Source organism: Liolophura sinensis, chromosome 6, assembly GCF_032854445.1.
Source record: "Liolophura sinensis isolate JHLJ2023 chromosome 6, CUHK_Ljap_v2, whole genome shotgun sequence".
In the NCBI taxonomy this organism is placed as follows: domain Eukaryota; kingdom Metazoa; phylum Mollusca; class Polyplacophora; order Chitonida; family Chitonidae; genus Liolophura; species Liolophura sinensis.
Window position 1 is genome coordinate 13,670,937 of NC_088300.1, and position 14,596 is coordinate 13,685,532.

At 37.7% G+C, this 14,596-nt stretch overlaps 2 protein-coding genes across 3 annotated transcripts in view; one reads left to right on the forward strand and one right to left on the reverse strand.

Moving 5' to 3' along the window:
* Window positions 1–3,053: 3,053 nt before the first annotated feature.
* On the reverse strand, window positions 3,054–6,809 carry LOC135468789 (uncharacterized). The gene is made up of 2 exons (XM_064747212.1): window positions 6,702–6,809; window positions 3,054–5,363 (listed from the first exon to the last, which is right to left on the reverse strand). The coding sequence occupies exon 2, from the start codon at window positions 5,187–5,189 to the stop codon at window positions 4,242–4,244; it is 948 nt and encodes a 315-aa protein (XP_064603282.1). The 5' UTR covers window positions 5,190–5,363; window positions 6,702–6,809; the 3' UTR covers window positions 3,054–4,241.
* A 285-nt stretch (window positions 6,810–7,094) lies between these two features.
* LOC135467269 (CLK4-associating serine/arginine rich protein-like) overlaps window positions 7,095–14,596 on the forward strand; it is a 44,975-nt gene continuing 37,473 nt past the window's right edge. For both annotated transcript variants that reach the window (XM_064745035.1, XM_064745036.1), the window contains exons 1-6: window positions 7,095–7,141; window positions 7,513–7,710; window positions 8,118–8,215; window positions 10,898–10,996; window positions 11,543–11,625; window positions 12,245–12,335. In XM_064745035.1, coding sequence (XP_064601105.1) covers window positions 7,603–7,710; window positions 8,118–8,215; window positions 10,898–10,996; window positions 11,543–11,625; window positions 12,245–12,335 — 479 coding nt within the window. In that variant the 5' untranslated portion in view covers window positions 7,095–7,141; window positions 7,513–7,602. The remainder of the gene's footprint in view (window positions 7,142–7,512; window positions 7,711–8,117; window positions 8,216–10,897; window positions 10,997–11,542; window positions 11,626–12,244; window positions 12,336–14,596) is intronic.

Consider the following 14,596-nt stretch of genomic DNA (forward strand, 5'->3'; position numbering starts at 1 on the left):
GTCGGTCTCTAACGGAAACCTACAAAATGACCCATTGTCCAGTCGTATCCGCTTTCTATTTGGTTCGTAAAGTTTTTAGCATCTTCTTGTCGAGAGCCTAAGCTTGAGAATGAGGCTGCCCGAGGGTGCCGGAGAAGTGGCCTGGGCTAAAGATGTTAGCAATGAAGATCAGGTCAACTCTATTCTCCTCGCCTGACCCTTCCAGGTCCCATACGGTCGCTGATATTCACCAAAGACATGGAAACTTGAGAATTCATAACTAAGGTTTGCTCAAGAAGAAAATTCGATTCCAATTTACCGAGAGATTCCTGGTGGGATGAGATGATGTTGGTTTGGAATATAGCCGAACATGAGCCTTGTTGTAGCAAGGCACTATTTGTCCTCTCTGCTGGATAATTCAATCAACTAAATCGAACAGCGATCGACCTTTGCCCACTTCCACGCCAAACAGAAAGAAATGTAATATTTCGCCTTAAAAATTAGAACGATGATTTTCCAAAGAATTCTTTGCCGGTTGATAGCTGCCGGCAGCTGGCGTTAAACACATGATTGTTCAAAGTCCTGTCCACATTTGCTTCCGAATCAACCACAATCTTGCTAATGACATCAAGTCGACATATTATCTCCCGAGTTGCCCATGTAACAAGGTCCGATGCGGCTCGCTTTTGGCCGTGCTCATTGCCCGGTCTGTATTTACCGACACGGCCTCGGGCACCGATCGTCTGCAAATTGATAGTATAATATTTAACTTCAGAGCTTTTCTGTAGCCAAATATTGCAAATTAGTGCACGGGATGAAATAACGTTGGAGAGTCGCGAGACATGTGGATATCGTGCAGCAGCCGGCCTGTATACAAAGGCAGCAGAGCGTCTTCATGATGATTCTTGATTTGGACATTGTCTGGACGTTATATAAACCTGTACGTAAACAGAAAATAGCAACGTTTTGCGGCTGTTGAACTAGTGTACTTGTTCGTTTATCGTGTACAATATTTTCACGACATGAATTTCTCATGAAGTGACTGTGTCGAAAGGATACTGACACAGTTATTACCAAATTTATTAGTTGGATTGATACGCAGCAAGAATTTGAACAATTAAAGTACAAAACACTATTCGCATTTGGCCATTTTTTCATTCAGATTTTGATGAAAAGCTTGAGAGATTTGTCCAAGTTGGTGAAGGGGTGTAATTAATTCAAGCATTTTGGAGGTTGAGGCTGTCCATTCTGGTTAATTATGATGAAGCGTATATGGATGAGGTGATAGAGTATAAGCTTTTATCCTGGTCAATGCTACATCGGGGGATTACCTGCTTCCAGATTTACATACACATGGGTGTATATTCACTCACTCAAACAGATATTGGTTGAGCCTATTTTGGGGTAAAAAAGTATCTAGATTGCGGAAAATTAAGATCAACCTATAACGTTTACATATATACAAGCTGGAGATGGGAATATCACGTTGACAAAATGAGTCATCGTACAACACTATAAAAATATACATTTTCTGACTACAAATGAAGTTTAATCCGCTGAGAAACGGTTTTGTACCCTGCATGGAGCTTTCACGGCCTATACTATATAGCATAGTTCCGGGCCGGTCCCAGCGATTAGTCGAAGGCCTATATATCGTCAGTGTGGAGTAATATGTCGTAGAACAACATAAATCTTTCGGACAAGATCCGAAACATGTAGGCCTATAGGCATTCAACTGATTGTGGCTATATTTATGGTGAATTTCGTTAAGGTTAATCATACACCATTTTGCTGATGGGACACAGAGGGAATTACTAGTATTTGTTAATGCATGCCTTTTATATATGCTCAGTGTTAAAATGTTGCATGCATGGTTATATAGTCGCAATTTAAAGGTAGCCCATGCAGCCTGACAGGTCTCTTGCTTGTACGTACTAAGTGATTATCAGTATAGCACGACTCGAAGGATTGTTCAAAAGCCAACAATATTTGACTACTAGATTTTACTCGAAGACTAAAGTTCTTTAACTGCTGTGGTTTTGAATAGCCAGGGTTTGATAATTACCCGGAGAAATGTAGTGCTTCCGGCTCTAGGCGATTTTCCGTTCCAAAAACCATGAGTAAGTTGTTAAATGCGAATTTTTTTGTGTGTGTTATTTTTTGGGGGAAAATCATGAGAAATCGAAGAGAACAGTTGGATATGCAAACTTAATAGACAGTCCGATCCTCTTTCGATTAATTTAAGAGTACGGCGTAAATACGGCATAAATTAATTTTCGCCATGCGTTTCTCGGTGGCTTTATCCTCAACGCATATAGGGCTTACGTGTGGGAAATCAAGCGACCATAGTATTTCAAGCCGGCTAATACTAGATTTCAAACCGGTAATTTCCTCCATAGTTACACTGTCTCCTGGTTTACACGTTCTCGCCAAGTACATTTTGTTGGGAATAATATTTCCTAGAGGGGTCTCCGTGGCCAGGGTGATAAGCGGCGCAATAACCCATCAGGATCATCTCACCAATGCGGTCGCTGTGAGATCAAGTCCAACTCATGCTGGCTTCCTCTCCGGCCATACGTGGGGAGATCTCTCAGCAACCTGCGGATGATCGTGGTTTTCCCCGGGTTTCGCCCAGTTTCCTCCCACCATAATGCTGGCCAAGCATTAAGTTAAATACTCAAGTGAAATACTCTTGATTACGGCGTAAACACTAATCAAATAGAAAAATAAAACTTTCCTAGATGTTTTTTTTACAGTGGACGATGTCTTCCTCATTGCCTTGAAACATGAAACCTCCAATTTGGCAATACCTGTATAAAAAGACCCTTTTAAATAAACAAAGGCAAAAGATGTCAAAGTTTCAAATAAAAAATTACATAAACTAGCGCCCTTTGTATGAAGTCGGACTTCACAGTGTTGGCTAATCACTTGGCTTTTTAATATCATCATGTCAGATTAAGTAGTGTATTTGGTTATGCGTTACCATTATACTATTATTAGTAATTTACCATATTGAGGATTTTTATAATTATACATTTGAAACATTTGTCATTCTCTTTGTGGGATGTCTTCATAACCATATATAATAACTGAGTTTTTACCAGAACAGAGCGGAGAAATGTAAGACCAAGGGGAGATAACTCGATAAATGAAACGTGTAAAGATCGAGAAAAAGTTATGTCCCCTATTCAATACAAAGTATAAATGTACCTCTATTCGTGGATTTCAGTCATCGGTTTAAACGATTTCAAATGAATATCATATCCAATGTGCTGATGGTAGTTTAGTTTCTTTGGGCTGTTCCCTGTTTCATAAGGAAATAAATAAATAAAAAGAAACGAAACAAAGCACAAACTACATGTACATCCTTGCATAACATATTTTATGATTAACCATTCAAAGGTAAGATTGTTGAACGTTAAAGTTAGACAACTGTACAAAATATGCATGTAAGGAATGTGGTATATCCATGATATGATACATAGTCATCCAATACTGACAGAATCATTTCAAGGACTGTACACAAACAAACAAACAAAAAGGTCAAATTGCAATAACCCCATCAACAGATTAACAAAGTGTCAAAATATATGTGTATTTGTTTAGCAATGAAAATCACACAGCAGAAACTTGTAGGCTTATACCACACTAGCATATAGTTTAATGCATCATGTGGTAAATTTGAGGAAATACCTGAAAGGTGAAAAATTACTAATTAACTTTATTCTAAAGAATAATGTTATTCTGAAAGGCATCATCATTCTACAGTACAAAATAAACAACAAACATTTCCATACTGATACAAATAACATTATTAACAGTCTCCCAAAAAAAATTAAAAGGAGCCTAACACATATATGTTCACAAACATGACTAACCCATGAAACACAGCTTTAACACATATGATAAACTACATATATTAAATCTTTCACTTAAACTTGCTCAAGCTGGCCAGTCACAACAATATGGACATAATAGAATGCTATTAAATACAGGCTACCCCAGAGCTGTATTTTAAGGTCTTCTATTTTTATGTCATTTTTGGTACAATTCACAGCAATATCAAATCAGAAAATTAGTTTTGACAATATGATCAAAGGCCTCATTATGACTGTTGACTTCTGCAATTCTTCTGTACTGGCTGCATTACCATTATCTGTCATCCATAATCATATGTAATAATACAACATCAGGTAGACATTATCATATATTTAATAATTTGCTTTACTATGATAATATTTCTTATGCAAAGGCATCTAAAGTTATTCTTCCACTGCCCACAATGGGACTGAAAAGTCCTGTGCTGAACATGAGTCAATTGGTCTGTCGACTTCATCATAACCATCTGATAGAATGTCAGAGTCTAAATCAAAGAGGCAGGAGGGGAGAGAACTTATGCTCTCTGACCCCTCTGTTAATGTTGAGTGGGGAGAATTAGGTATTCGGTGACTATAAACTGGTATGTCTGACTGAGAAACAAGGCCAAACTCCTCCTCATCTGATGAGATGAGGTAGGAATGTGGACAACAAAAGCTTGCGTCTTCAGTAATGAACTGGTAGTTATCTGCTGAGTTCATGACAGTATTTGGGTGATCCCCATCGCTGTCACTGTAACCATCACATAATGGTACTACCTGCAGCAAATCATCATCAGATAATGGGCAGGTAGAGATGTATGGCACTACTTGATCCCAGCTTTCTGTTTCCACAGTAATGAACTGTGACGGTCTTGGAACATGCTTTGTTGGAATACCCAGCAGCAAGTTCTCCTCGTCAATGAAACCTTCTGCTTCATACTGTGAACTCAAGTCAAAGCAGTCACAAGCATAAGCTTTGTTTTCTGATCCCTCACCATCTTCTGGACTGTACCACACCGCATCTTGGATTAGTTTCGTCACGTTCTCAGTTTCACAAACAGAGGACTTGGGGGTACACAGACCTCCATATACAGCAGTTACGGGAACATTTACTGGTGCTTCTAAATCACTTTGATGCCAATCCTTCAGTTCACGGCTCAAAATCCAGGGTGAGAACTGCTTGTGCACATTACTATCCTTTGCATACATTCCGTGTGCGCAGTGATCATCACATGAGCTGTAATTCTCATCTATGTATAACATTTGATGTTCCAAATCTACATCTGGGTCGGTCTTTGTAATTGAATGACAAGACATAAATCCGTCGTACATGTGCTCAATTTGGGTATCCATTCTAAAGTCTTGTGTTCTTCAAAGGGTCTATGTTGGCACAGATATGCACAGAGCTTCACCAAAGGGCAAAAACAATCTTTTATCCCAAGCCAATAGCCACAATGAAAAAGTTTTGCTCATGATCAGAACTCACTTTAAGGACAGGAGCACCAGGGACTCTTTCAGATTTCAATGCTGAAAACACATTTGAACATGAGATATTATATTGAATTTTGTGTACATATATATTTGGTGAAATAAACTCATCCATGAATGACCTCCCCAGAAAATGCGAATCTTTAACCACTTCAAAAAATGTCTTGACTAGAAAAGTTAACAAGTAAAATCTCACTTAAAGACAATTTTCACCAAACAAAACTATACCAAAATGAAAGCACTTTCTTTCCACTTAAAGTGGCAATATTTAAGGCCTAATTAACATCTCAGGTGACTGACTCTTCACAATTAAATCACAACTTCTTAAGCTTTCACTTAAAAGTAAGATTCCAAAACTTTGAAAGACAGAATGAATTGCCCACATTCGAGGGTCTATGAAGAATATGGTAGTCTGAAAATATCATAGTTGCAGAATGTAACTCTGAAATCGAGCAACACAGTGTTGGGAGATTTATTGGGGATAATGTGTCGGATCCACGGTAAACCACATTTACTGCATCTCCACATGGGCATTAAATCTTCCCTAGCATAAATCTATGTCAACCAAGTGGTCCCCATTATCAACTAACCTGTTCTGAATCTCGCTGAAGCAAAAATGACCCATGACAACGGCACAAATACACAAAATAAATACATACACCCACTGTTGAAATAGGCCGTCTGTCACCATTTTAATCACTTGCAAGAATGAACGAGGCTATTGCAATTATGGCCATCTGACAACAGTGAGGAGTGAACCTGCCAAATGGACGACTAGACTTGCCTACTGTTACTTTGATTACCATAAGTATTATATCCCTGCAACAACCTTATTTTTTTCTGTGCTTACATTGATCAAGAGACTAGTATGTACAACTATCGGGATGAGATAGCGACCACAGTGGGTGTAGTGTGTAAAAATGTATTGTGAAGATGCGGTAAATGTGGCTTACCATTGAGCCAACACATTTGAAGCAGTTATTCCCCATAACTCTTCCGAAACTGCGTGTTAATCGATTTACATTCCGCAACTAAAAGTACCACTGTAGAACGAACTGTAGAACCAATTTACACAAACGGTCTCGTGCGGTATGTCAAATTATATTTCATCAATGGGTGGATGTATATTTACTTACTACACTTATTAAGATCTGAAAGCTACCTATGGTTAATACATGTACGTAAACTTGCATTTTGCATACTGTTAAACGTCTGTCCGATCATGTAGGTAGAGTACATCCATGATTAGGTGAACTGACATGGTTTGCATTATCGTGCGCAAAAACTTTTTGCAAGGTAGCGCAAACTATTTTTCCTCCATGACAGTGTTAATAATAAAGTGTTCCGAATTTAAAATACATATCAGAATATACATACCTTTATGTTAAGGCTGTTATGTCATAATTCATAACTTCTGACATCGATTTTTTGTAAGTCACCGCCAGACGCAGCTAGCAGAAGACAGGCACTGCCCTCCCAGCGTTCATCGCGAGATATTTGTCTAGGGACCAAACCAAAGTGTAAAAATATGTTAATGTTTTTTGTACTTAAACAAAACTTTCACTTTGATTCTTATATGTGTTAAATCATTTTAAAACTTTCAATAAAATAAAAACAGCAAACCGAAGAAAAAGGCAATGTATATTTGTTGGTATTTTTCAGGAAAGACGTAAAGTGAAGATTATCCCTTACAAACCGCCAGTGTCCATGTTCTCGAAACAGTGGTGTTCTGACAGCTCACGAAATACACAGAAGACCGCTGTGCGGAGAGTAAACTTGCTTTTGCAAATGGCGGAAAGGCCAACTCGGCAACGAAAGTAAGCACGTGAAAACTCCGATATGAGCGTGATGTCTGCGTTGTTTTTACTAAAACGCAGTAAATACACGCCATCCATTCCTATGAATTTATGTATAGGTAACAGACGTATATCAGTAACGAGACTACAAGTTTGTTGGTCAGTTGATTCTGTGAATTTGGTCGCATGTAGAAAGCAAGATTGCTCAATGACCAAATTTCGATACCGTCTGGCGGCCTTCGTTATTTCACCAAGAAACACTCATTTAAAAATAATGTTATTTTGGTGTGAGTAGTAGTTGTAAAGACTAGGATTATATTTTCTTCTAGATTAAAGTTCCATCACAAATTCACTTAAATGTCTAATGATGTTTACTCATTTCCCACTTTCAGCCCTCAGCATTAAACCTGTGTTTTGAAGACAGGGAAATCCTTCCTGCTGGAAAGATCATTTTTTTCTCAACTAGATTTTGTACTTGAAACATGGCGACTATGTGGCATGAAGCACGGAAGCAGGAGAGGCGTATCCGCGGGCTCATGGTTGACTACAAGAAAAGAGCAGAGAGGCGTCGAGAATTCTATGAAAAAATTGTAAGATATACATAGAAACATTGCATAGATGACAGATGAAATCAAGCTTCTGTGTTAACATTATTGTTGTTTTAATAGAGAACTGTTCACAAACAAAATATCACTAAAAGTACTTACTGTATCTCCTGTCACTGAGATTTTATGTCTTTCATGTAAATGGATATTTTTTATGTTTTCCTTGAATGGTTGAATAATTAAGCAGTGTAAGTGATCTGTTTTCTGTAAAGTTTCAGTGTTTTCATCTGAAGCAACAAGTGTATCCATTCATATCATCATAATTAAGTTTCATATGTAACTGCTACATATGCTCTAATTAAATAATTTTTGTATCTTTCTGATGACAGATGTTAATTTAAAATATTTGTTGGTATGGCCATGATTAAAATAATTTAATGTCTTCATCACAGAAACTTGATCCAACACAATTTTTACGTCTGCATGGAAGACCCCTGAAAATACATCTGGACCATGCTGTTGCCATGGCAGCAGAAAGCCCACAAAGCATGTATGTATTATGAGTTTCTCTCATATGACTGGTTGTACTGTCACGGCGAAATGTATACAGCTAGAGATTCATCGGCTGTCATAGCATTGTACATGGTTTAATTCCGTTACCTAGCCACGATACATCCACACATTACTGAGGCTCTTACCAATAAACTGAGTTATTATGTATTGAACATGGATAGTGTCTTAGCGTCCATTCATTTTCCTGCTATGATGCAGTGATTTACTTATTCAGTTAAAAACAAGGATTAAAACAGTATGTGGAAGTGACATCCTAGATGCCACTGTGTGTAGTTGTCCGCCCACATGTTTAGTCAGTTAGTGATAAGATCTAGTTGTGTTACATAGGCTTAATATTGTCAAAATGTAAAATTAGCAGAATTGTAAGAAATTCCATTCAGATCTGAATTTACAAGTTTATTCAGTTGGGAAGAAAAAAGTAAGGCAAGAAATCTATTGAAGGGAAGATCGTATTACACAGTTCTACTATTTTGTCTGTCAAATAAACAGCCCCACCTTGAAGGAAGCGTAAAAATAAATGTAATGTGACTGAATCTCAAAATTGGTAAAAAATAAATATGTAACTGAGAAGGTTAAGCTTAATGGAGCAGATAAAGTGTATTTAGGAGAAAACTGCAGTATGAAGTAAACCATATGAAAGATGAAAAAAAAATTCCCAAATACAAAATATTATTTGTATGCTATGTGTCTGCATAAATCAGAGAAAGTAAAGACATTATTTTCTTAAGAATAAGTTGCTATACTAATTGTATTTACATGTACTACATTTCAGGCTGTTAAAAGGATGTTACCAGAAATATATCGATAATGGCACAATAAGCCAAATCAGCGTTTCAGGGGTCTCACAAGCTCACAAAGAAATTTGAGAGTGTCTGGGGATGGTCGTGGATTTCCTCCAGGTTCTGCCTGGTTTCCTCCTACCATAGTACTGGCCGCCGTCGTAGAAGTGAAATATTCTTGAGTACGGCGTAAAACACCAATCAAATAATCAAATAAATAATATTGGATAAACAGGTGGGAGCTCTTGCAAACTACCGGAGATAAAAGGCATGATTTTACATTAGGTGCCAATAGCACCATCAGGTTGACAGATATGTATTCAATCTTGCAACTGCCGTTAAATAACGTCTTTTTATCTACGTTATTTTGCGAGAGCCCCCACCTGCCGATATCTGATGTGAACTCACGAGACCCATGAAATACCATTTGGGCTTATACAACATAAATTTTGCTTTTTGTATAATTGAACTTAATCACTTTGGTCAGTAAATGTGTTTTTTAACTCAGTTCATTTCATTTTTGCTTTGTAAATTTTGTGTCCCAGGCCTTGTTTAAATAAATATAATCTAGATAGAACTACAAACAGGTTTTTGAATAAATGTGTTCAGTGAAAACCACCTCTAAATATACACATTATCATTTATTTGATTCAAGATCTACTTTTAAGTTCTTTTTTTATTCTTGCCAAACCTGTAAATGTGCCTACTGTCATTTTTTATCAGAGAAAGTCATTTTTGTTCTTCTCTAAACCAGTTATCAAGTGAAAAATATAGAAGAATATTTATAGAAATTTACAGATAATGACACAATACAACATAAAATTTGCCTAGGGTTTGTAAGTAAGATTTTTATTAACGCAATTCAGATTCCACGTTGGTCGGTAAAAACTTTTTAACTGGATGTAGCCCCTGCCAAAAACTTAATTTCTGTTTGTAAAATGTTGACCTCTATGAATTCCTGACATCATGCAGTAAACAGTCACCATTGTTTTAAGGTTTTATCACAGGTATGTAAAAATCGAAACTTCATTATTTCATACCATACCATTATTTGACTTAAGTAACCAAGTTTCAGACTCTTGTTCATCTTTGAAATGAGATAGAAACCAAATAGTTTGACTGCTGCTATTCAAGGAGGCTTAGAAACATTCTCAGGGAAACAGTCACAATCCATCAACGTATTTTTTGCTGTCATATTGGAGTGACCGCTTCAGTGGTTAATGGTTAGAGCGTCTGCGTTGAAGCCGGCAGACCTGCAATCAAACTCGGGTCAGGTCATACCAAAGACTTTAAAAATTGTTCTTGTTGCTACCTCCTTGGCGCTCAGCAGTGAGAGGTTAGAGCAAGGACTCAGGACTGGTTGTCCCGGTGTCAGTGTAATATGACTGGGTGGGGTGTCATGTCTGGTTTCTTTGGCATGATACTTCAGTGGCAGGAGCACTTTAGCGGCATGGACTTGCCATGCCACAAGACGACACAGTAGATGTGACGTATAACCTCAAGCATTCATTTATGTTGGAGTGACATAGGTGGAAATTTGCCTCCTGGATTCATTAGATTTACTTCTTTTATTGCATGTCTTTTTGTTTTGTTTTGTTTGGGTTTTTTTGGCTGAAATGGGTAAGTTGTTTTGGAAATAAGGGATTGTCAATGCCACTAAGAGGTCAAGGAAACAAGACTGGTTTGACCGGTGTCACTATAAATGTGACTGGGTGGGGTGTCATGTCAGGTGTCTTTGGCATGATACTTCTACCAAAAGAAGATGCAGTATACATGTGTGTACACACTCTTTGTTGGTTGACTGAAAAATGTTTAAATATGACGTAAAACCCCAGCAAATATACATAACATACTAATTATCTCTCTTTTGTTTTTTACAGGATGCCATGGCGAGGGAACCCTAACAACATGATAGATAGGTTTGATGTGCGGGCAAACCTGGACATAATCCCAGAGACTGTGAAAAACTCCCCTATAATGTATGTGAAGTTTGACTCTATACTCCCCAACACAGACTTCTGTACCAGCCCCATATGCTGGCGGGGCGCTCCAGATAGTCAACCAAGCACAGGAAAGCAGAGTCATCAGCCAAAATTTTAAACCCATTCTACATATACTTAGATAGTTTAATGTTTAAATTTAAAATAATACACCTAGGTGCTATAGAAAGAAGTTCACCATTCCTACCCCCCCCCCCCCCCCCCAAGTTTTCTCATGCAGAAGGTAGGAGTGATTAGAACCATATATCTTAGACAGATTACATTATCTGTTTTAAGCAAAATTAGATCGTGTTTCAAAGATATGTGTATAATAATGCCAGCTGTGCCATACTAACCTTAAGACAATTCTATTGATTGTGATGTTTTATTAAGCATATCATGCAATACATTTTGTATCTGCAGATTAAAACATACTGAATGCAGCACTCAGAGACCTCCGTCTGTACACATTGTAACCTACATGAACACATGTTATTATCTTAAAATGTAACAACAAAAAATGTTTGTTTGTTTTTTGTACCACAGATTGTCTGAGGCTCAGGAGCGAGAAGAAAGGATGTGTTGCTATGAGAGTTACAGGACCTTGGTAGAGAATGAAGCCGCAGGCTGTAAGTCACGCGTAACGATCAACGCTCAGTGGACTAACATGTTCTGATCTGTCATTTTTCAAATCATGTTTCAGTGTTACATATACAGACAAGTTCAAATACATGTATAGAACAATGCTGGGTAGACTCTTCAAGTGCATGAGTCCATGGTTGGCAGGGATACTAACTAAAAAAAAAAAAATTGTGTACCGTATTTCACTTAGTTTTGTAAGTGAAACATTTTACTTGACACATCCACAGTATAGAGCCGTAGTGATTTTTGGTGAAGTTGGATTAATTTATGTACTTCTGAAGGTGCCTTTTTTCATACCAGACTTGTTAGGACTAGCCAAACCAGTTCAAACCAGTGCATTTGAATATTATTTGTCATGATCGATTTCACATGGAGTATGTTGGTCCTCTCAGCTCGAGAAGGACCATAAATGAACTTTTGTAGCATTTTACAAATCTACATGTATATAGTATACCAAAGGGTGTTCCTGTTTCCACTCATTTAAAAATCAAAGTGGAATATTCCAGAGTGTGGCAGCAAGCAAATAAATAAATGTAATGATCATAAGCTGGATGACACTTAATATAAGTTATGTTTCTAATATTGTAATGATTTTTTTTTTTTCAGTGTCAGAGGAACAATGCCTGTACCAGATTTATGTAGATGAACAATTTGGGCCAGTTACAAAACTTGGCTCAACAGAAGAGGAAAAGAAAAAGTATGTTGAAAGCAACAGAGTATATTATCTGGCACTCCACTGTAATCCATAGGATTGCAAAAAAAAATGTTGCCGCCTCATTGCATACATTGTATTTTAAGGAACTAATTCTGCTTTTTTGTGATGTATATTTTAAAAGATTACATGCTCTGTCCTAAAGATGCTGTATCAGTTGGTATTATGAAATGGTATCTGTCCCATAAAGGAGGGACATGTTTTGTTTTCCTGGATAGATGAAGATAGGTTAAGTTAATGGTAGAAAACAGAAAATTTTACACCAGCGTGTGACTAAAAACAGGGCCTGTAACGTTAAAAGAAAAGACAGCACCAGATCGAATGTGTCTACCTGTATATGCATCAATAAATTACACTGGTCCCTCGAATTTAAGCAGAATGTTTAAGCAAATATGCCTCTCTGCATCACAGTTTGCCAGGGAGATTTGAGGAACAAACGTGATTTTAACTGAATTGCTTCCCTTCATGTTTGTTGGATGCTATGAAAGCCTTCCACACATGATTCTCTTGTTGCCTCCAAGTTGTTTATTTTTATTTCTAAAGCATAAAGTTTGATGAAATTCAACAGTTGCACACTTGTTATCCGGTCCATGAACATTCTGCGCATAATTTTGAATTCTTCATATGGTGCATTTAGTTTACAGTACATTTACCAAAACACTGAATGGTGGAGAGTTAGTCAGCAGAGAAGAAAACTCCAAATCTTCTCACAGGTTTCGTTCAAATCACCATGGCTTACCTGCACAAGCGGTGGGAATTTGGTTGAAAAACATCTGTTCAGCTGATATGTACATATGAATGGAAATATATGTATTTTGGAGCTACCTTTGCTCCACCTATGATGACTTGACAAGAATCCTCCTATGTGTTTATTTTAAGCGATGTAACAATGTGTTGCCGCTATCTTTGTTTTCTTGCACATTGTCAAGTTGTTATGGATTAAGGTTTGTTCTCTTAAAAATACATTATTCTATTAAAAAATTTTTCAAAATTCATGATATACTTTTGTCATACAGGTCTAAAAGTCACCTTTCTCAAAGATAACAGATTCTCAACGCGCATTCTCAAGTCAGTCACGTTCAGATTTCTGCTTATTCCAGCCATTACATGTTGTCCGGATTCAATCTTCGGTAGATTCGATTATAACACGGTATAAATCTTTTTGCAAAATCATGCTCATTGAGAAAATCAAAAGCACCACCATATTATCAGTTGTAACTTATCAGGCACAAGTTATTTCTGTAACCCAAGAACACAACCATTTCTGGATTTTCCTGCTGTTACTCCTTACAGCACATTTGTTCTCTACATTCACTTTGCATCACAGCCGCTACTAGCAAATTTTGCACAGAAATCTTGAACAATGCCAAGGTCACTAGGGTCATGGTGATGAGGCAGGAGGTGATACCAGATACCACTAAAATTCTGTCTCCATCTTTGTTTCTGATAATACTTTATACATTTGCATTATTTTTGTATGCACAACATGATTCTAACCAACACCTGAAACAAGTTTATTGATGAATGCTGACTAAATAATTCTGCTTGAGAAGAGACTAAGCCTATACAAGACCACGTCCGTCTCTCGAGCTCTAAAGGTCAAGCTTGTCAAGTAGTAAGTGTGATGTAGAGCGAGCGTAGACTGTCACATGCGCTGTAAGGAGCATAGCTTACTGTGATGTAGAGCAAGCATAGAGTGTCACGTGCTGTAAGTAGTATGGCTTACTGTGATGTAAAACGAGTGTAGAGTGTCACGTGCTGTAAGTAGTATGGCTTACTGTTATGTAAAGCGAGCGTAGTGTGTCACGTGCTGTAAGTAGTATGGCTTACTGTAATGTAAAGCGAGCGTAGCGTGTCACGTGCTGTAAGTAGTATGGCTTGCTGTTATGTAAAGTGAGCGTAGTATGTCACGTGCTGTAAGTAGTATGGCTTACTGTTACGTAAAGCGAGCGTAGTGTGTCTCGTGCTGTAAGTAGTATGGCTTACTGTTATGTAAAGCGAGCGTAGTGTGTCTCATGCTGTAAGTAGTATGGCTTACTGTTATGTAAAGCGAGCGTAGTGTGTCTCGTGCTGTAAGTAGTATGGCTTACTGTTATGTAAAGCGAGCGTAGAGTGTCACGTGCTGTAAGTAGTATGGCTTACTGTGATGTAAAACGAGCGTAGAGTGTCACGTGCTGTAAGTAGTATGGCTTACTGTTATGTAAAGCGAGCGTAGTGTGTCACGTGCTGTAAGTAGTATGGCTTGC

Excerpts from the sequence above, each read along its gene's own strand:
- LOC135468789 (XM_064747212.1), bottom strand. The coding sequence starts at position 5,189 with ATGGATACCCAAATTGAGCACATGTACGACGGATTTATGTCTTGTCAT.